Below are 12,661 nucleotides of genomic sequence, written 5' to 3'. Positions count from 1 at the left end.
GTGTGAAGACATTTATCAAAGTTCATCTAAATACTTGAATACACTTTTCTGGATTTATTCTAAAGCCGCAGCGTTACTGCCAAATCAAGAAACATCTGTTGTGATTTTGCTTATGTATATTGTAGGGAAGGGGATGTTTAACCACAGGCAAATACTTGTTATTCCATTTTTTCCCTTGTATTTATTTCACAGATTATGTATATTTTGCCATCTTATGCTATCCCTGGAAGTTGCATGTATTAATTTTTTAATTTTTATTTTTTGTTCATCTCATTGTCATCTGCACTTTCTATGATAAATGGTAAATACAACAGCCTCCGCTCCTTCAGTTCGGATAGGTCCTACACGCTGAACAGAAGTTCTTATGCCCGAGATAGCATGATGATTGAAGAACTGCTGGTACCAGCAAAGGATCAGGTATGTGCTGCCTCTCTGCCACCAGGTATTCATGCTTTGTATTTATAGGGGATGACAGTCTGCAGCACTCAGCTGTGCTTGCAGAGATTATCGCTACTCTCTTAACTGTTGAAAAGGGAGAAGAAAAAGTTGAGAGAAATCGTGGGTTTACCACGTTGTGGTTTTGATCCTGCAAGAGACAGTGTCATGGGGTCCCAAACCAAAAGAGTCTTCAAGGGACCAGTTATGTTTCCAAGTATGAGGCTGTCCGTTGAAGTCAGTGGGAGCATCCGTGAGCCTAATGTTACGTGTGTGTGCTTTGATAAGCCGGGAGCAATGTGTTTTACACTAAGCAACCTTTGCTTCTACTGTATAGCTCGGGGATTGCATTTGCCCATTCTGTCCACATAGAGGGGACTCCAACTGCTATCCTTATTTTTCCACCCTTGGGAAGAATTTGGCCTTGTAAAGATTAAGCTATTATGCACTAGCCAGTTTATGTATCTTCCAAACATTTGTGCAGTGACTAATACAACAAAAGCAGAATCTTTTGACCTGATTATAGCGTGGGAAAGTCTTTCTAAAAGCTAATGCTAGAGATGATAGGGTACTGTATGCTTTGTTTGTGAGTTCCTCAGCGTTTTGTTTGGTAGACTTGCTTCAGATTTTCAAATCTAACTGAATTACTCCAGAGTTTCTTGATACACAGAAGCCAGAGATCTGCTAGGAAGCTGAATAAAAATTCATACAGAAATCTTTCCTTCGGAATTAAAGAACTGTGGAGTGGAACTGTTGTTTATGTCCTGGAAGAGCATAAAGTGGATTGTAATGAAACAGAGGTTTGTGCTGCTGTTTTCACAGAGCTACCTCTCAGCAGCGGCAAGTATTCCTGCACAGGGGATGTTTTCATGGGGAAAAGGGTCCGCAGAGCAGGACTCAAGCATTTTAAACCTTGATTGTATTAGTCTGTAAATTCCAGTGTAATATAAATTATGCAGTTTTACTACAGCTTTTGCACACAGTTTTGGTAGCATTATGACAATGGCAGAAATTGTATTCTCTCTTTAGCAACAGAATGTTTATTATTAGGTTGTTACTTTCAAGTGAAATGCTGTAAACCTCCAATAATCTTGATTTGCAATAGCCAGCAAGGGAGAGTTTCTGAACATTGCATAGCAGTAATTTTGTTGCTTTTGTTTGTTTTGAAGTTCTGCAACTACTGGCACTGGGGACAAGAAATGATATTTCAGGGCTGAGAGCCTAAAGTTACTCTGACGCTTCCTACTCCTAAGCCTTCTTGATATGATGGAAATTTCAGAGGAGAGGAAGGCTTTTCAGTCTGAAAACATACTATGTTGTTTTATGATTCTGGCCATTTTTGTGATTAACATCAAAGTAGATGGCATTGATTTAGCAGCTAGGGTGCATTTGATCAAATAACAACACTTAAAATTAGCACTATGCTGAATAACTCCTAAAGAACATTGTTCAAAGTGTGCACCATTAACCTGTTTTGTATGACAAAATTCCACTAGAAAAATAAGAGTTACTATGTGTACATGGAGGTGTTGCAGTGACACCACATCATGTACAGGAGTTCTACTTCAGTGCAACCTTTGTATTCTCTACAAGTGGTCATGGACCTCTCTGCTTTCTGGAGGATCTCTGGCAGTGCTGGCTCTTGAGCTGAGAAGGCAACAAATATGAAAACCTTCTAGTGCTGGTGCTGAGCAGTAGTGTAGGCTGCTTTCATTGCATTTATAGTCTTCACATTTTTTGTGATTCAAGTTTTTGTCCAGCAATGATTGTGCAATTATCGCAGTTCAGCACTGGTCCAACTTTGTCACGTAAAATGAAGCCAGGCTGGAGGCCTGGCTGACAGTCTAGTTGTAAATGTTATTCTAATCTTAATCCTCTAGACAAACTTCAAGTTTCTCGAGTCCAGGAGAGGATCAGGAATGGTGAAGGTGGTAGTGGAAAAAAATGTCAGTCCTGTCTTGAGAGGTTAGTAAAACCATGATCCCCTGAAAAACAAATGACAGTAAAGCAACAAACTATCTTCATGAAAAAGGGCGCCCAGCTAAACTTTTCTGCTATGACTTCTGCAAACCTCAAAGTCCTGACAAAAACATATCCATCCCCTGGAATTCCCGTGCTCTTCAGCCCAGCCCAAAACTATATTGGTAAGCTTTACAGCTCTTTGGCTGAAGTGGGAGGAGTGCATTTGGGAGATGGAGAATACCCCTGCCTCTCTTCTTCCCATTCCTCCCTCTGTACATTACTGGGCTTCTAGATAATCTCTGCTATGGCAGTAGAAAGCAGGGAAAAAAAACCACCTTGTGTTCCAACAATGGAATTCACACAACAAAGATCATTGTGGGTCAAAACTAATATCCTAAAAGTCCATCTGGAAACGGATCAGAGTTAAGGCTGTTTTGGGGTACCATACTACTTTGAAGGAGTGACCCATTGCCTATCTGCATATTCTGTTTCTCTTCTGTTGTAAAGTTCGGACCTGTTTGGAGTTCATGGCAGCAGCAATGTCTCAGAGTAAAGGGAATTAATTTTATTACAAATATAAGTATATAAAAGAGTAAGGAGCATTTGTCAACCTCTTGATCAGCTTAAAATAGAACATCCTATGGCCACCCCTCCCCAAGATCACTGGGAGACTTGGGAGTCTAAACAGAGTCAAATGAGGAAGATTTGAAACTGGTCTTTACTGAACCTGACTGCCAGCATGACACATTGGGTATTAGAGAAGAGTTTCTAATAATTCCCTGAGAAGTCGAGGTATTCTCCATTGTTTGCATTCGGTGGTTTATTGCTGACCCTGTTCAACAGGGAAGTTTGAGTCCAGGCCATACTGTGCCTCATAACCTGGCTGGAGCAAAGTTGAAATTTCTGTGTCCTGGTGTGTTACCATGGATGCAGCAACTCAGACCAAATCTGAACGACTTTCTCCATGGGCTAATTTACATCAGCCTCTGAATTTAATCAGCCAAAGGCAGGATGAATCAGCCTGTCCGTTACATAGCAGCTTGCTGAATCTCTTCTGTCTGGATAAATTCATCTGGGAGGAAGCATAAATTCTTCTGTTTGCTGAACTCTGATATTACACAGCCTGGATATTCAGTTACGCAACCAGCAGGATCCTTGCCAGCAGAACCATCAGTATTTTTATACATGCATTTGCATCTAATAATGCCACACCCTTTAGCAATGCATATTTAATCTCCCTCAGTCCAGGAGGGAACACTGGGACCTGACCAAACACAGGATGACTCCTGTGATTTCATGTCACTGATGATATACCATCTTCTGGACATCTTATATTGCAACTTACACAGGAAGATTTTCTTTTGCCTGCCTGGAAAATCCAGCACCTCAACAGACTGACAGAATGAGATCAACAGATGTGTTCTGCGTGTAAGATGCATGTGTCCGGCTATTAGCTTTTCCTACTCTGTTTCTCTGCCAAAATTATTGGCTGCAGGCTTTGTGCTTTTGCTGGCTGTAAATATGTCCAAAAGATTTGTTGGAGTGCACTTTGTCAGAAAGGAATGCGTCAAAAAGTATAGTCACATGATATACAGACTGTATCTCAGGACAAAGGAATAGACCAAGGAACCCTATGTATGTGTGTAAGCAAACCTACAGCAACTTGGTGAGCATAGTAGCACCTCTATCTAGCATAGATTACTTTAGAGTGTGGTATTTCCTTGGAAATTATGTGGCCCTACGTTTAGTTTTCTGTATCATGCTGCTGAAAGAACTTCAGCGTTTTTCTTCTCTTATAGCAAATACGATCCCGTGTTTATTTGTTGATGTATGTGGCCTGGTGCATGCCTGGACCTCAGTGCAGTGACACCGTTACGGCATTTGAATGACAAACACTAAATTGTGTTGTTATTTTTAACGCATTTCTTATGTTTCTTTGTTTTGTCCTTTTTTTGATGATAACGTGAATCACTGAGCAAAGGAATAAATTTATTTTTGTTTATCTAAATGTTTACAACTTCTGAGACCAACTGTCTGGATCTTACACTGTTTGATATCAAAAGTAGTGACGTACTCGGTATGAGCTCTTACGAAGTTAGATCACTTGTATTTAATAGCAGAAATCCACAGCGACGGCTTTCCTGCCTAAACTGCGGGCTCTTCAGGGAAATGTAGGAGAATCCCTAGTGTTCTATTGGAAAGAGTTAGAAAACTGTCTTCATTAAACTAAATTATGATACATTTTCCAAAATGGTGCTAATTAAAGCCACTGCCATTGCTTAATTGCCATTGTTTTAATGACATTCATTTTATCTTTTATGTCTGATGGTGTATTTTGTTGTTCAGCATATGCAAGTTTGCCCTTTATTGTTGTCGTCTGTGCTTGAGCCATCAGGCCTAAAGTACGAATCTTACAGCAAAAAGTTTAATGAAAGATCCTAATAAAAGAGATAAGGTAGCAAAAGAAGGAGGCATCAAGCCACATGCCACAGTGTTGGACAGACGATAGAGCAAAGTTGCGCCCTGCAGATGTTATATTGATTGGCAGTAAATTATAATGTCGGTGGTTTTTGGAAGGAAACCTGGGATGCTCATCTGAAATAAAAGAAATGTCTAAAGAGAGAAGTTTTTTGGGCACCCCAGGGTGATGGGAGAGTTGCCAGTTCTGGCCAGCGACAGAGCACTATCTGCTTGCTTATCTTGTGGAAGCTTCTCAACAGAAGTATTTTTGTGTGTTTATGACCTTGCTAGATTTACTACTAATGCTGATATTTCCATTCAAAATAATTCATTTGCACTACCTCTATATGCCAGTACATAAAAAAAAAAGGTGGAAATAATAAAACTTCCCTGTGTAGAAGTGTGTTCTTGGCTCAGGTTTCACTTGAACCCACAGAATTTAATTTGAAAGCAGCCTATAAGATTTTAGTTTTCACAGACACCGTTCTCTCTAGATGTATTTGCCTGTAAGCAGAAAACAACCTACTTAGAGGAAACACTGACATCTTTAACACCATCTTGGGTGAAGATAGTCTGTGTGTGTTGCATGACAGCTTCTTGACTTAGTTTTATTGATGTAACTTCTGACGGTGCTTCTTAAATTGTTTAGAAGCTTTCGTATCACCCTGGAAATATAGGCATACAGTATTTGAAGATTTCATTTGTTTAATTTCCTAGGGAAAAAGAAACAAAGAAAGGAAAAAGAATATTTTACTAGAATGGCTTTGCTATACAGATAAGAGGATTTATAGTATGAGGCCTTGTTGTGGGGCACTGGACGCATGAGTGTGCATGCGCATGTCCTTGGGCAGCAGCGAGAAACAAATTACGCCTCAATGCCTGTCAGATGGGGCAGTTAATTATAGCACCAGTGTGCCCGTGCTTCACAGGGTTAAAGCTATTTTTATAGAGATGAGTAGGGACAGTGGCACTCCAGAAAACAGTGTTCATGTTGGTTGTACGCGTATAAAGACAAACGAAACCCTCCTCCCACCGGGAGCTCGGTCATGCATTCACAGCTTCAATTAAACTCTCAGTGAAGTTATTCACAGGTTCTGCTTGAATAAGGATCTATCCAATGGCACTTTCTGTGGGGGAATATTATACTGCCTGTCTATACGGTGTATGATTGCAGTACAAATGGTAATATTTTTTTCAGTCTTTTTAACGTTGCACATGTAAGTAAAGATTAGAGAGAGACATAGTTGTAACTGAAGGAAGTGGGAAAAGGGGGAAAAAGAAAGTTTGGAGATATGTAAGATTAATTTGTCTGTGGATTCCATGTTTCTCTTATGGGATTTCCAGTAATTTAACACCTGGGATATCAGCACTGTTATCTGGACAGGGTCCAGATCTAAATTTAATAGAATTATATTACCAAGCTTGTATTTAAGAGAAATGTTTCATGTTAATTTTAAATTTCAATTTATCTTTTTTTATTATGTTTTTAAGCACCTGACGTTTCAAAGGGAGTTTGATTCTGATTCTCTCAGACACTATAGCTGGGCTGCAGACACCTTGGACAATGTTAACCTTGTTTCAAGTCCCATCCATTCTGGGTAGGTCACTTAACAGATTTCCTTTATCTTTAAATGTGGAAGTGTATTGTTAGCTGAAGAATACAGCCTGCTGTAATGGCTGATAACATGCCTATTCCTGCTCCAGTTAAAGCCAGTGGCGAAATTCACACTGACTTCCGTGAGGGTGCTTAATAACAGGAGTCAGTCTAAATTCTTGCATATCAAACCGAAAACTTGCTTCTGCACTTAATTTTCCGAATGCCAAAACATCGTAATCCCACAGGCTTCTCTTTAATAGTCCTGTTTTGCTTTTTCTGTTGCTTATGCTTTGCTTTTAAGTGTCATATGGTGTTTTTGCTTGAATTGTATTAAATTATTTGTAATGCAAAATCGGAGATATAATGTTATGCTTTCTGTTCTTTCATAGAGGAAAAAATCGGGGGCTTTAATTTAAATTCTTATTTTATTTACACCTCCAAACTCCTGCCTATTCTCCAGTATCTGTAGTTTGACTTTAATGGTACTATTAATTTACTGATGAGTCATCGCTGTAGTTGTGATGCTTCTTGACAGTACCACATAGATTTGATTTAAATGCAATAGTAGTAATGTTTGAATGCATATTTTAAAAATTTACAAATAAATGTGTAACTGAAAGGAATCATTGCATGTGAGATTGTCTAGTATAAATATTTGTTGTTTAATTTTCAAGGTCAGGACATAAAATTTCATATCCTTTTTAATTTACTTCCCATTTTGTGACTAATTACATTCTTATAATGAAAATGAGTGCAGCACATACCAAAAGATTTCACTTCCAAAATAGCAGCAAGTCCCACAAATCTAAAGCTACAATCCCACAATACATGTAAGCACCTGCTTCTGCTGAACAGAACTATACAACGGTGGATTTTTGGGTCCTGAGCTGATAAAACACTGCATATGGTCAGTGCTAGAGTTGACAGTTCAAGAATTGCAGTATGAAAAGCTGAAGTCTGCTGGTTATCGTGGAAAGGTGTGCCAGCAAAGGATCTCAGAGGGCTAGTAGTCCATCCATTTGCATTACAGCAGAATAAAATGTAGTCAAGCCACTCCTGAAATATGTTTAATTTTTTCATGGTCACTAAAAATAAGAGATTCTATAGTCCCCCAGCTTCAGTAGTTCACTGTCCCTTGTTAAGATATTTCTTCCCCTGATATTCAACTTAAAATTTCTTTCTTGCAGATTAAGCCTATTTCTTGTCATATCCATAGTAGTCCTGGAGAACAATATCTTACTAGTCTCTTAACAATGGTTTATATGTTGGAAGACATGTAATCCTCTCTTTTATAGACTAAAATGTCCCAGATGCTCCTAGGTGGTGCTTTCCACATTTCAATGCATTCTTGCTGCTGTCCCGTGGCTCTCCTCTCTTCAATGACAGCTTATTTCTAAGCCAGTTCAGGCACCAAACTCCTAAAGACATGTCACCAGTACTGGCTAGGACAGGATTGCTACCTCTTTGGTCTGACACATGACACACTTAATCTTAAGCAATCCCACAATGAGAATTATCATTTTGGTAACCGCAGTTTCTCTTGACAGATGTTTGTGATCTGCTAGAATTTCTTGGTTCTTTTCTGAAGTTCTACAGTCTGGTTGTTTTTTCTATGTTTTGTGCTTATGTGTTTGGTTTCTTCCCTCTGTTTGCAGTTGCCTTTACTGCGTTTCAGTTTGTTGCTTCCAGACCCTTTTTCCATTTTAGCAGGATAGCTTTTAATTCTGATCCTGTTTTCCAAAGACTTTTCAGACCTTCTTTCTGTCCAGTGTTCAAATCATGAATGAGAACATTAGCTTAGCACCTGGCCCAGAACAGCACTTCGAAATCTCCACTTGAAGTTTCCTTTCAGTTTAACAGTAAAGCACTGGTAGTATCTCTTTTGAGGTAACTTCTCAGATGATTGTGTACTTACCTTATCTATACTATACCTCGATTGCTTACTGTGAAATACCAAGACAGTGCTTCCACACATCCACTGGGTAAGTTACCCTGTCAAAGAAGGAAGTTAAATTCATTTGACATGAGTTACTCTTGCACTTCTATTTTGGCTCGTTTTTATTTTGAGGACTCGTGATAGGTGAGTTGTAATCTCTTCATTATGCTCTGGGCCCTTATAGATTGCTTGTTGGATAATTTATTCCTGAATATTTCTGGTAATTGGGGTTAGACTGATTGGTCTAAAATTTTCTGGCTCCTTTTCATCCTGATACAAAATAGGTCTGATGTCTGCATCCTGCTAGTCCTCTGGGACAATACTTATCTGCCCTTAGTTCTTCAGCATGCTCACTAATGGTTCCAGCCCTCCAAAACATATATTCTGTGGACATGGGACCTTTCGCATCAACTACTTCAGATCTGCTCCCTTTGTACATCAGTCTCTGCTAACGCAGACATGGCCTTAGCTGCTGCCCAGAGGGGAGGGGCTGCAGACGTGCAGCAGTGGAGGAAACTGTGGGGCTGCAGGGGAGGGAGAGGATCTGAGCACCAAAATATTCTCCAAACAGGTATAGCTTTTATGACCTGTCACATTTCTCATTTGACAGATATAGTCCATCAGAAATGATGCTGTGATGTTTGTTAGAAAAAAAACCCTCACTCACTGTTTATTCTCTTTTCAATTGTGGCCCCATATTATAATACAATACTGTTTGGTTTTCCCTGTTATCTTCATCTAGGGGCAATCAACAGATGTTCCCTTCACACCTTCCAGTACCTCAGCACATATGATATGCAGAGGATCGTGACTTTTCACTTCTCTTCTGCCAGTCTTTTTCTGAAAAGCAACTCCTTTTCTGCTTGTTCATGGTGCTTCATCCCCTGGCTTTGTCCCCAGTTCTTTCTGTGGCCATAGGCAGAGGTACGCTGGCTGGGGTCGCCTGCTGTCAGCAGCCCTTGTGGTCCCGGTCGCCCTGCGGCCAGGGCCTGACCCCCGTGCTCTTTGCATTCCTTGTCTTTCCCCTGAGCTCTGCAATGTGCCACGCAGGGGGAGCTCCTCTGCAGTCCACTCCCTCGGGTTGCTCTTTTCCCCATTTACCCGCTGTCAGAAGACAGCATCGAAGTTTGTTCCTATTTCTTAACTGAGGCAGAAGGGGAATTTTAGGAGCAGGATGTGGAGATCCAGCGATGTATCAGTGAAAGGGGAAGAAAGAAGGAATTGTTGGCAGTAATTTTGACTCTTCTGGTTTTTCCTTTTTTTAAGCCAAGATAATGTTTTATGTTTTTCTTTTTGAGTGCAGATAAGTTGTTTTGCCAGCATATATTTTGAACAGGGTCCATTGTAAGCAGCACATTGAAATGTGTCATGAATCTTGAGGCCTCTAGAAGGGTAGAGACCCTTCACCAAAATGACCTTCGGCTTTCAGATGGGAGCTTACTCCTGCAACTTTCCCAAACTAAAATGTGGGTGTGCTGTCTTCGTGTTGCCTTTTTTAACTCCTTGGTTTTCTTAGCTGAAAGAAATTAATGTGTGCCACTGCCTTCCATAATGAGAAACTCAGAAATACTGAATCCAGTCTTGCAGGGTGGAATACCTCAGATTATAGTTTACTTCAACCTCCTGTACACACAGAAGAACTCATTTTTGAAAGCAGTGTAATGAATGGCATGGACTGATAGTTCTTTCAAGTATCCTGCCATACATATCTTTATACATTATACGTTGGAAAGTAGACTGCTATAGAAAAGTGCAAGAACTGATGTTCCATGGCACAGTAGAGCATGTTTTTGGAATTAAATAAAGAAATTGTGTTACAATAAATTCTCTGGTGAACTAAGCAAATTGCAGATGCTTTTCTCTTCTCCATGTGCTTCTGCATTTCTCAGAGAAACGATGAACTTATGCTGACTAATTAAATGAACGCTTCATTTCAGATTTTTTTTCCATGTGTAGCATATTTTATATGACATAGGTCAAGATATGGGAAGCAAAAGCCAAATAATTTCTAAAGCTGGCCTCTGAATGTTATTTTTCTGATTGTTACTTTTCCTTTGCGCTTATTATTGATATTTTCTGTTGCTTGCCTCTAATTATCTTAAATTAATTTTTCCCATTTGCTTTCTAAATTATTTTGCAGCTATTCCTCTCCACTTCCCCAGTATGATTCAAGGTGATAACTCTGTGCTTTCTGTGAATCCTCATTTTCTTTTCTTTTTTTTAACTCTTTTCCCACAGAGTGTGTGTAGATGTTTGTAGTGCATCCGCCCACATCCTCATCCCTTCCATGTATTCAAGTAGAAATGCTCATTAGCATTTAGCGTTGTGTTTTAGAGATCATATTGTAGTTTCCATTATTAGTGCAGCATTAATTTAGGTAAGCATCAGCTACTAATCTTTTTGATAGAAAGTGCATGAAATACTGTTTGGAATTATTGCTATTGTTTTAAATGGTAAATTACTAATTGGAAAACTAAACAAGGAAATAATTAATATGCTGTTGACAATGATTACCTTTATATGGGGGCAATATGCATAAAGGCTGATCTGCTAAAGATTTTGTCTTCACTGAAGGCTGCAGCGTGGTCTAGACACAAAAGCTGGCTGTAATGGGCTAGGTCCTATGGTGGGGCATAGACTCATGTCAAGGGTTAATCTGCCCTTGCTGTGAGCAGTGTGCATTAGCAGTGCTAAGCCCCAGGTTGCCAAGGCTGGACTGGTATCGGTGCCTGTCATCAAACCCAACTCAGGTATCTCTGCATGACCTTGAAATCTACACTCTAAATGTACCTGAGAACTTGGGGCCTGATTTTTATAGGTACTTAGTTTTAACTTCCATTGACTTTTGTATTATTTTAAGTCAGTTCCTTTAGGTGCCTACAGATTTTTGAAAATCCACTCTGACATTCTTGCATCATTTATATAGTTTGGATACAGAGAAAACATCTTATCTGAGTGCAAGCTTTGGCATTTTTGCAGTAGATGAAAACTCCTTTTTTTTATTAATTATGAGCTGGCTTAACGTGCCAGTAATCACATACAAGATAAGCAGCTCTCCCAAACATTCCCTTGTACCGAGCCACCAGGCCAAGCCCAGCCTTGCCAAGCTCCCCGGGAGGCCCCTCTCCGTGGTGCACCAACCAGATGTGCCTCCCCAGAGCTGCTGCCGCATCAGCCCTGAAGGGGAGCTCCCGCCAGGCACCCCTCTGCCCCACACACTTCCATGTACTCTGAAGTGGCCCCATCTTCTCTGCAGACAAAAACCATGCACATTTTTAAAAGGCCACCAAAGCACGAATTGTAACAGATTCCTTTCAGTATTCTCCCTTCAGTGACTAAGGGCTGTGGGTCCCTGCTTAAGATTTTACTTTGCTTCATAGTAAATTTTAATAGATTGTCTTGAACTCTCTTCCAGCTAGTCATGAGCTGGCTCCTTGCCAGCTCTGAAGACCAACTATTGGCCTACCGTTCCACATGCTCAGTGGCATCTGCCTCCTACCATCAGCCTTCACCACCCAACGTATACAGCAGTTGCAGGGAGAAAAAGCAACATAAACATGCTGACAGGCCAGTAGTGCTCAGTGAGCAGAGGGGAGAGGGAACCAAAGGTCCAGGCTCTCTAGAGCTGGTGTCTCTGCTTGTTACAGCCTTTTGCTAGCAAATGGAAAAGTGTTCCAGTCAACAGAGTTTACAGACATCTCAGATCTTGTAATGTATAAATATTAAGATTAACATAACTTATATACTCTATGATTTAAAGATTGAGCATATTGGTTTTTGACATAGATCTAGTATTTGTAGGAAGTGTTTGGTTAGCCATTCAGCAAAGATCCTGTCCCACTAAAACAATTCCTCTTATGAGGAATTGGGATACCCTAGTGGCAACATTTGGATTTGTTCAGTAGTGTACAGTGTGTTTATCTAGGAGAGAAACGTAGATACAATTTATTTGTATGAAAACTACTGTGAAATATCATGAATTTTATTCCATGATTCAGTATTGTAAAGTGTCTGGGGCACAAGAGATGATAAACTGGGGTTAAGGTCATCTCAGAGGGCTGTTTCACCTCCCCGTTTTTACTGATGGATTTTAATTTGTTTTGAAGAGAGGCAATGTAGCAATTTCTTTATCTGGAATTCAGTTGGACAACCTATCTGTCCTGCTTCATATATTTACAGCTTGTGTCCCTACCTGCCTGTCTCCTGCAGACCACTAAATACAGAGTTTTGATTACGCTCCTGCTTTTGTTCAGATTTTTCCCACCCATGTC

The 12,661-nt window shown here is 40.0% G+C and overlaps 1 protein-coding gene across 1 annotated transcript in view; it reads left to right on the top strand.

Annotated features, from left to right (window-relative positions):
- The window catches only part of ANK3 (ankyrin 3), a gene marked incomplete at its 5' end in the record, with an annotated part of 212,243 nt that overhangs the window by 140,209 nt on the left and 59,373 nt on the right, over positions 1-12,661 (top strand). The window contains 2 exons of the mRNA XM_082309097.1: positions 315-417; positions 6,349-6,455. Coding sequence (XP_082165223.1) covers positions 315-417; positions 6,349-6,455 — 210 coding nt within the window. The remainder of the gene's footprint in view (positions 1-314; positions 418-6,348; positions 6,456-12,661) is intronic.

Source organism: Platalea leucorodia (assembly GCF_965183815.1).
Source record: "Platalea leucorodia genome assembly, chromosome: 4".
Taxonomy (NCBI): Eukaryota; Metazoa; Chordata; class Aves; order Pelecaniformes; family Threskiornithidae; genus Platalea; species Platalea leucorodia.
The sequence above is the reverse complement of the archived record's forward strand: the minus strand, read 5'-3'. Positions and strand labels throughout refer to the sequence as shown.